Source organism: Grammomys surdaster, unplaced genomic scaffold (assembly GCF_004785775.1).
Source record: "Grammomys surdaster isolate TR1022 unplaced genomic scaffold, NIH_TR_1.0 237, whole genome shotgun sequence".
Classification (NCBI taxonomy): domain Eukaryota; kingdom Metazoa; phylum Chordata; class Mammalia; order Rodentia; family Muridae; genus Grammomys; species Grammomys surdaster.
The window spans coordinates 1,885,699-1,895,680 of NW_021604682.1; the positions used below are offsets into that span (position 1 = coordinate 1,885,699).

General features: G+C 47.2%; 1 protein-coding gene across 1 annotated transcript in view; it reads right to left on the bottom strand.

Moving 5' to 3' along the window:
- The window catches only part of LOC114626499 (sodium/glucose cotransporter 1-like), a 35,030-nt gene that overhangs the window by 9,374 nt on the left and 15,674 nt on the right, over positions 1-9,982 (bottom strand). Inside the window, exons 6-10 of the mRNA XM_028773898.1 lie at positions 9,649-9,729; positions 7,568-7,788; positions 4,877-5,012; positions 2,793-2,900; positions 1,008-1,158 (exon numbers count right to left, since the gene is read on the bottom strand). Of these exons, the coding sequence (XP_028629731.1) occupies positions 1,008-1,158; positions 2,793-2,900; positions 4,877-5,012; positions 7,568-7,788; positions 9,649-9,729 (697 nt within the window). The remainder of the gene's footprint in view (positions 1-1,007; positions 1,159-2,792; positions 2,901-4,876; positions 5,013-7,567; positions 7,789-9,648; positions 9,730-9,982) is intronic.

The following is a 9,982-nucleotide window of genomic DNA, read 5'->3' on the forward strand; positions in this document are numbered from 1 at the left end:
AGAAGAAGAAGAAGAAGAAGAAGAAGAAGAAGAAGAAGAAGAAGAAGAAGAAGAAAAGGAGGAGGAGGAGCTAGATTATATTACGGCAAGGTGTCTCTTTCCTCTTGTAGACCACCAGACTAAACTCTCAGCATTCCACTGAGTAGAATACTGCTTGCTGCTGCTGCTGCTGCTGCTGCTGCTGCTGCTGCTGCTGCTGACCAGTCTCAGCTCTCCTGGGCTCTTCTTCTTTCCTGGGCTCTCAGAAATGCATGTCACATACAGATGCTAGTCCCGTAAGTAGACAATCCTACCTGGATCAGCTCTTAGACTTGTCACAACTCTAAGGAGCTATGTGCCACTTGGAACGTGAATCTGCATTCCACTCCAGACTCTGGTTCTGGCCGAGTTTTCACATCACTGTTATGTGGTTTTAGATGTGTGTTTTATGTCGTTTTGGTTTGGTTGACTTGGGTCAGAATTTTTTGCTTGCTTGCATGCATGCATGATTGCTTGATTGCTTGCTTGCTTGCTTGCTTGCTTGATTGATTGATTTAAAGGGGGAAAGATGGGCCACAGAGTTGGGTGGGGAGGGAAATCGGGTGCATCTAGGAAGAGTTGGAGGAGGGGAAGAGTGTGATCATAATATATTGCCTGAAAAACTTCCTTTTCCCATTTAATAGGAGAAAAGTGAAAGTGGCTTTCAACAGTTTTCCTCGGGATTAAGGAAATTAATAGGTCAGCTTAAATGAATATCCCTTGATAGACTCTTTAGGAGGGGTAGATTAAACTATGCTCATTTTTCTTCTCATTGTAATCAATACTTCCTTTTTTAAACCGTATGGAAACAGTATCCCTTGTGACAACCAGCACCTTATAGTATCATTGCGAAGCTGCGTAAGAATAACCCCACACACACATGGACTGAGGAAAAAAAAAACAAACGATAGTTTTATGTCAAGTATTAACAGCCTACATTCCGGGAAGTCAGTCTCTGACATGGCGACTGACGTGACCAGACACTTCACCTGGCAGCTATTATGAGCTCCTTCTCCGTGGCGGTGGGCCGAATCCAGGTGTAAATGTTCAGCGTGAACAGGGCGCTGGAACTGTTGAAAATGCACGTCAAGGATGACATAAGAGAAGCACACACTGTGGACAGCATAAAACCTTGCAGGCCTGGAAGAAAAAGAACACATCTCCTCGACTGCCAGCTCTCTGACCAGGCCAGAGAAGGCCTCTGCCTCCAAAGGGACATTGCCAAACACCAGTGTGGGCTTTTAAACACACAGCCAGGACAGACCTGGAGTGGACTTCCATCCAAGAACACTGTGTTACATTTGTTGGTGACAGGACAGTAGTTCCCTGTTGTGCCCACACAGAATAATTGAGAGCTGCAGTTTCTTGGAGGGTTAGTCTGTGCCAGGTTATATTACCCTTACTTAGTACAGCCCCGTGAGATGGATTGTTTATGTCCCAACTTGGAGAGGTCCTTGCTATAGACAAGAAGTACGGCTCTTCATCTGTGAAGTGGGCAGACAGTGCCTACCAGGGGGCCATTAAGATGTAGGTGTTAGGCTGAAGGTTTGGAGATGAAGGCCAAGATGGCATGAACCAGGAGATCCCTGCCTTTCTCCTCCAGTCAGGAGTCTGCCCTCCCAAAAGCCCAGGGGAGAGAACCCACACGAAACAGTAGACAAAGCCGACACCTAGTTCCGGATTCCAAAGTGACCAATGGACCTAAGACACACTTACAGGGCCCTAAACTCACCTAATAAAGCTATACCCATACCTTACCAGCACACCATCACTCCTTCCTCACCCTATAGAAACCCCAAACCCCAGCCCAGGAGCAACTTCCCTGACCTCCTCCTGTGAGACCAGGGAAACCCACTTGAGAGCTAACCCCAATAAACCTGCCTTTATACTTTAATTTGGCTCAATTTGGCTTACCGAGGCAGTGAGGAAGCCATGCAGTAGAGAAGGTAGGTAGATGAGTTCACAGTGTCCAAGCAGAGGAAGCACTCACCCAGCTCTATAGAGATGTAACGGCTTGGTACTACTACCTGCTGGCTGGTTGAAGGCACTGCTCTGTTTAAATTCTTTTGTTTGTTTCTTTTGTTTTTTGGCTTTTTCAAGACAGGGTTTCTCTGTGTAGCCTAAGTGTCCTAGACCTCTCTCTGTAGACCAGGCTGTCCTTAAACTCGCAGATTCACCTGCCTCTGCCTCCAGAGTGCTGGAATTAAATTTGTGGGCTGCCACTGCCTGGTTGAAAGCTTCTTTGTGCTATCAGGAGAGTCCAAAGGTAACCGGCACCCTACCTGGATGCTCCCTGTGGCAATATCTCAACTAATTTTAGTGGGCCTTTTAAGGCTAGAAGACACGAGACTGGGACGGTGGCTGACTGGGTAACTGCCTGGCTCTTTAACTAACCCCACGGTATAACAAGCAGTTTAAGGACAACACTGTTCTTGCTGGTGTTCTGTGTTCTAGGGGCTTACAACAAAGGCTTAGGCTGTGTGGAACCAGTTTTCTGAATAAATGAGCATGTGACCTAAATAATACAATCAAGTGTGTACAGGCTGTGCCTCTGTGAGGATGTGTACTTCAGTGTGGGAAGGAAAGAGAGGGCTGAGGCCTTGCTCCTACCCGAGTAAGCAAAGCTTGTTGCAGCGCTAACACCTGCAACAGGCAGCTTGCCTCTGCGTGCAGAGTGATGGGCTGGCTGGTAAGGAAGCCATTCCTGTAGGCTCCTCCCACCTGCCTTTCCAACGGGAGTCATGAAACGCTTGGTGGAGAGGCCCGCTCCTTACCAGGAGGCATCACTCCTAAGACCAGCACTGGGTAAGCCAGGGCGCTACAACCGGTTCCTTGGCCACAGAACTTCTCGCATTCCGAAGGTACGACGCATGCCACTTGATCTGCAGAGAGAAGTGTGGGTTGGATCAACATCCTGGTTGCAGAGTTCTCGGCTCATACTCTCTCGGACAGGTAGGTGTCCGATTCCTGATCCACCGTAGGCTTATCCAATCCATGATCCCTCTACACAAAGGAAGAGCAGGGACTCGGATCCAGGAAGTCAAACGCTCTGTCCTTCTACTGGCCCCGGAGCGAGCCACAGAACCTCTACAAGGCTTTCAAAGGCCCCGATGAAATGTTAAGGAAGCCCGTGAACCAGCCACCACGTACTAACATTAGAACTCAGAAATTCACTACTCTTTGCCCCAAGATGGGCATAGTTCAGCATGATAAATTAGACTCTGCCAAGTCATGGAGAGCAGAGAGTTATCAAAAAGAAATATCCATGAGATTGAATGGCATTGCTTGGTTACTGAAGAGCAAAGAGTGAGACGTTGAGTCTCTTCTCTATTAAAGCTAGTTGGGGGCTGAGGGGAGGGAGGAATGGGCACACGGAAAGAAGCATGTCCGGGGCAGACCAAAGCGTGAGGTAGAGTGAGAGATGGCTGCCGCCCACGTGACCAGAAACTAAGAACTGTTCTCTATTTTCTTTGACCTTGACAGAAACACCAGGATGCTGTCCTAGGATTCACCCATGCTACCTGGGCTGCTAGGTTTTTTAGTGTGAATTTAACACAAGCTAAGATCATCTGGGAAAGAGAACCTCAATAGAGAAAATGGCCTTATCAGATTGACCCCATAGGCAAATCTGTGAGTCATTTTCTTAATTAATGACTGATGGGGGAGGCAGCCCACTGTGGGCGGAGCCACCCCTGGACAGTGGGAGGTTCTGGATTGTATAAGAAAGCAGGCTGAGCAAGCCTTTTTTTTTTTTTTTTTTTTTTTTTTGATACAGGGTTTCTCTGTGTAGCCCTGGCTGTCCTGGAACTCACTCTGTAGACCAGGCTAGCCTCGAACTCTTGAACTCAGAATCTGCCTGCCTCTGTCTCCCAAGTGCTGGGATTAAAGGCGTGTGCCACCACCGCCCGGCTTATTTTTTTTTAAGGTTTATTTATTCATATGAATACACTGTAGCTGTTTTCAGACACACCAGAAGAGGACATCAGATCTCATTACAGATGGCTGTGAGTCACCATGTGGTTGCTGGGAATTGAACTCAGGACCTCTGGAAGAACAGTCAGTGCTCTTAACCACTGAGCCATCTCTCCAGCCCCCCTGAGCAAGCCTTGAGGAGCAAGCTAGCAAGGGGTTTTTCTCCATGGCCAGTTTCAGTTTCTGACTCCAAGTTCCTGTCTTGAGTCTGCCCTGATGTCCCTCAGTGATAGCCTGTTACCTGAAAACGTAAGATGAAGTAAACCCTTTCCTCCCTCAAGTTGCTTTTAGTCTCGGTGTCTAATCACACCAACAGAAACCTAACTAGGACACTACTCTTATGGCAATGCCAACCAGAGTAACTGTTCCCTCACCTAACCAATAAGCAAGACCCGTTGCCTGAGAGACAAGTCAAACTAGCAAAAGCCAACATGGGGACGAAATACATTATGGAATTCTGATCGCTCATTAGGAGAGGCAGGCAAGTTGTTAACAGTATTTAGTAGAAAGAATGTGGGCCTTTCTTCGGGTCGTTCTTTCTAAAGCAGCCTCTTCTAGATTGTCTTTTGAGTTCAGCCAGCACTGTGAATGCTTAGTCACTGTGACAAACACTGTGTCAAAGAGATCCCGGTTGCGCACCGGAAGCACACAGCATGAGCATGTGATGGGACGGAGCAACCGGAATTCCTAAAGACTGTGTTCCAAAGTTGTGGCTGGACCTCTGGTGCGGAGGAACGTGACTGTGGCGTGGGGGAAATGCTTTCATCTGTTCTTTATTCTAAAGAGACCCCCGAGGCAACCCCAATAACCATTACACCGCGGGAGACACCATACTTCAAGCGTTTTCCAGGTCACCAAGAGAGCGTGAGGGAATCACGAACAGTACCTGGGAACAGGATACGGCTGATCATGCCCGGCATCACCATGAGGAACATAGGCAGCAGCTTTAAGTAGCCGCACAAGAGGCAGCCAGCTTCCATATGAAGCCTGCTCTTTCCTGCCAGAAACCGCTGGACAGAAACCTGCCGTGGAGAGAAGAGTGGACGCTGTCAGAGGTGTATCCAGGCTGGGCTACCTCGGCACAGACAAGATACTTGTCTCTGCTGCAGCAGCATGATGCGTGGTCTGCTTGACTCTGGAGGCGTGAGGAATGCCGGAGTGGATCCGTGCGTTCCTCCTCCAGTCTCACAGAGCAGTTGAAGCCGGGCAGTGCGTGACAGGGGAGCCCCTACGTAAAGAGACCCCCCGAGAAGTTATTGCATGACACTACGAAAGTGAATCCTGGGTTTCAGTGAAGGCCACAAGATGTTAGAGGTGCCAGAGTCGTGGGATATCTTCTAAAGAGAGTTTCACACAGGGACTGAGCCAGCCGGGAGATGTATCCTGCAGGCTGCAGAGCTGGTGGGACACAAGCATGTGAGCCCTTTGACACCAGATAGATAATTACAGCCTTTGCTGTTTACTCTGTGGATTTAACGGTTCTGGTTCCTCTAATCCTTTCTCTAAGCTGTGCTTCCTACAGAATGACATCACCTTCCCTTTCCCTTTCCTCCTTCCAGTCCCTCCCCAGCTACCTCGCTCCAGCCCCTCCCTCCCACGGATGTCCCTACTCTCAAGTTGATCGATTCTTCTTTATTATTGTTAAATACATAGGTGCGTTATGTGTGTGCACAGATATGTGCAAATACATCCTGCTGAGACTAAACAAACACATGACATATCAAGCTACATCACATCATGGACCAGGCCCATTCCGTCACATCAAGGCTGGACAAGGCAACCCAGTAGGAGGGAAAGGGTCCCACAAATAGGCAAAAATGTCAGGGATAGCCTCTGTTCCACCTGTTATGACTTCCACAAGAACACCAAGCCACTCCGCCATAACATATATGCAGAGGACCTAGTCAGACCCCTGCAGGTTCCCTGATCTCTGCAAGTTCCCATGAGTCCCAGTCAGTTGATTCTGTAGACTGTTCTAATGTGTCCCTGACCCCTCTGGTTCCTCCAATCCTTCCTCACTCACTGATAATGTAGTTCCCACCTCTTGTCAAGGAGGCTTCTTTTTGCAGCAGATTGACACCACTACAGATGCTGTCTTAGTGTTTGATTTGTGTGAAGAGACACCGTGACCAAGGCAACTCTTATAGAAGAAAGCATTTAACTGGGGCTGGCTTACAGATTTAGAGGTTTGGTTCACGATCATCATGGTGGGCAGCATGGTAGCACCCAGGCAGCCATGGTGCAGGAGAAGTAGCTGAGAGTTCTACATCTAGATCCAAAGGCAGCAGAGAGACACTGGACCTGATTTGGGCTTTTGAAATCTCAAAGGCCTCCCCCAGTGACACACTTCCTCTGACAAGGCCATACCTACTCTGACAAGGCCACACCCACTCTGACAAGGCCATACCTTCTCAAGCAGTGCCACTCCCTGAGAATACAATCAGATATATGAGCCTATGGGGGCTATTCTTAACTCAAACCGCCCTAACTACCCAACACCCAACTGATACATCTGCAGTACAGCTCCTATACCTAAGGCACATGGAACATTGAAGAGAAGGTAGAAATTTTGTGAGAGCCAGAGGGTTAACACATGTTTCTTCTATATGTATCAAGAAAGCTTCACCCACAGAAAAAAATCTCAACAACATAGCTGCTTAAGCAAAGCCTGAAAAATGATACCACCAGCTGACATGCCACTGTAGAGGGGGGAAATTTCACAGTGCCCCAATCCTAGATGAAGGGTTATAAGCAATCAATGGCTATTGAGAAAAGGAGAATCATTCTTCTTCAGTCTCAGCCCTGCCCCTGTAGGTTATCTAATCCCAGAATCCCAAGTGCTCAACCCTGAACACACACCTGTGAACAATACTGGAATCAGCAGGAGAGATATAGATGTGCGTGTGTGTATGCATATATATGTAATGATAATATTTTTAAAAATATTTTAAAAGGATCATGAACTGAGCAGGACATAGGAAGAATGGGAAGGGGAGAGAAGGAGAAGTATAAATTATGTAAATACAGGGGCTGGAGAGATGGCTCAGAGGTTAAGAGCACTGACTGCTCTTCCAGAGGTCCTGAGTTCAAATCCCAGCAACCCCATGGTGGTTTACGAACCACCTGTAATGGGATCTGATGCCCATTTCTGGTGTATCTGAAGACATGACAGTGTACTCATATACTTAAATTAAATAAAATCTTTCTAAAAATTATGTAAATACAGTACTCATGTACGAAATTCCCAAAAATAATGTTAAAGGCATAAAAGGCATCAGTAGTTTATAAAACAGAAACACACATGCAAGTTTCATATAAAGCTAAGGTCTCCAAATCACAGAAGCTATCAAGTACTTCGAAAACATATTATCAAGGCCAAAGTATCGTAAATACTTAAACAAAAATAAATTTCACCATTTATATCAACTAGGGAAAAGAAGTATCTCTTACAATGTATCTCAGTGGAAGCACAATTACAGATTAGGAGGCGAACCATGAGCAAGCAGACAAGCCTCGGTGGCCTGCACATGCAGGGACATTAAAGGACAGTCACTTCAGTGATCACACATTTAATTACCTGATCAGCACACCCATAGAACAGAGAGACAGTAGTGGCTCCTAAGATGAGCCCGGGCCAGGGGATGTCACCAGAGACACAGCTTCGGAAGATATGGAAAGCGTCCTGACGAGGCGTGTAGCACTCTGGCTTGGCAGTCCAGTTCCCCTGCTGGATCTTACTTGGGATGGCTTCCGAGTACTTGTTCACCAGCTCCTGATACCCTCCCACTTCATAAAAGGCTTTGGAAACAAAAACAAAAAAAAAAAAAAAAAACGCATTTATCAGTTCCTTGATGAGTACCATAAACCATACAACTGAAGACCCAATGTTGGAAATAAGACCGGGTGTGACCGTCTGTCTCCCACTATAAAATGTATGTGATTGACACATCATGTGTGCGAGAAAAGACTAGGACTTCCAGCGAGATGAAATTCAGTGGACACTGGATTGTGTGCTCAGAACCCCACCTCCTTTATCTGGTTTCAGAACCCTTCTTTCGAAGGTGTGCATACTTTAGGTAGAATGAGTCAAATCATCCCCCTTACCAGTCTTCCGGAGGACCCTGGCTTAGCTGACATTCCCTGTCTCCTTGAGGAATACACACAAGCTCCTTGCTGGACTAGAGAGAATATACTCTAGGATTCTGTTGAAGATGTCAGAAGTATTACTTCCTTCCTCTGGGTTCTCCTTAGTGCAACATCTGGGAGGTCTTCTGTCTACCTGGTCAATTCATAACCCTGGATCCAGCCATGCCTGAAGGCAGTGTGCTCCTGGGATTTTTATCCATAGAAACTAAAGACATTGGTTTCACACCAGTTTTTAACTGAAATTCCATCATAAATTATCTAAAGAATCTTGGTTTAAAATAGATTAACAGCCGGGCGGTGGTGACGCACGCCTTTAATCCCAGCACTTGGGAGGCAGAGGCAGGCGGATTTCTGAGTTCGAGGCCAGCCTGGTCTACAGAGTGAGTTCCAGGACAGCCAGGGCTACACAGAGAAACCCTGTCCCAAAAAAAGAAAAGAAAAGAAAGCAAGCACCATAATCACGTAATAAAAAAAGGAAACTAACCGAAAAGAACTCCATCTTACCCTATCTTAGAAATGAGATGTTGGGGCTGGAGAGATGGCTCAGCGGTTAAGAGCACTGACTGCTCTTCCAGAGGTCCTGAGTTCAAATCCCAGCAACCACATGGTGGCTCACAACCATCCATAATGAGATTGGATGCCCTCTTCTGGTGTGTCCGAAGACAGCGACAGTGTACTCATAAATAAAATAATAAATCTTAAAAAAAAAAAAATGAGATGTTTTTTCAGCCTGTTAAAATGAGCGAAACAGGCTGGATGAAAACCAGAGAGGGAAAAATGTGTGTGTGTGTGTGTGTGTGTGTGTGTGTGTGTGTGGTACATGTGTGTGTCCTACTTGTTACAGCTCAAAAGTCACTCATGATAAACAGTTTGAGCAAAGCGGGAACAAAAGGACTCTGAAAAAGAGTATCTACCAACAGCTTGCAGCTGGTATTAAATAGTGGCGTTTTTAATATCTCCTCCCTGACGCTGCACGTACACCACAAGCACGCGTGTTGCCTCCACTCTACTGAACGCCGTATCTGCTATTAATTCATTCTCATTTAGTAAATCCTTAATTCTTTGGGCTGTACTTTCTGTACAGGACACTTTGTGTGAGCGCCAGAACTTTGGCACCGAGTGTGTGTGATTTATTCCTGAAGCAGTCATTGAGATCTATGGGGCAGCGTGGTATGCCGTGTGGTGGTGTGAGTGTGTAGAATCACACAACTGGAGGTGGCTCTTCTGGACTTGAGTGGGCAAACGGGAAGGGGCTTCCAACTGGAGATCGAGAACAACGCATGGGCTGGGAGGGGTGCGCCACAGCCCTGGAGTCCACCATCTGCACTTCACTCCGTTTACCCCTGCAGCGAGGCTGCCTTCAGAACTTTGGCATGACCTTTGACCTATTCTTGGGTTCCGACTGTTTCAGTCGCTTCGTCTTCACCTATAAGAAGCAGCAGCTCATGACCCCCGTGTAACCCTAGATTATAAGATTTCGCCTAGGGGATGGGGGGCAGGAGGGGTGCTTACCATAACCCATTAACAAGGCTGAGCCCAAAACCATAACACCAGCTTGGAAGGTCTCAACGTAAGCCACAGTGGCCAGGCCACCTGCAGAGGAAGAAAAAAAGAAAATGAAAGCCACCAAGTACTTCCTGCTCACAGGGACCTCTAAGTTGCCTGTTCTGTACGCCCTGCCCCCACCCGACCTCCTCTCAGATTCCTTACAGATTTTACATCTACAAAGTCTAACTCCTCTCTCCCTCCCTCTCTCTCCCTCCCTCTCCCTCCCTCCCTCCCTCCCTCCCTCCCTCCCTCCCTCCCTCTCTCTCTCTCTCTCTCTCTCTCTCTCTCTCTCTCTCTC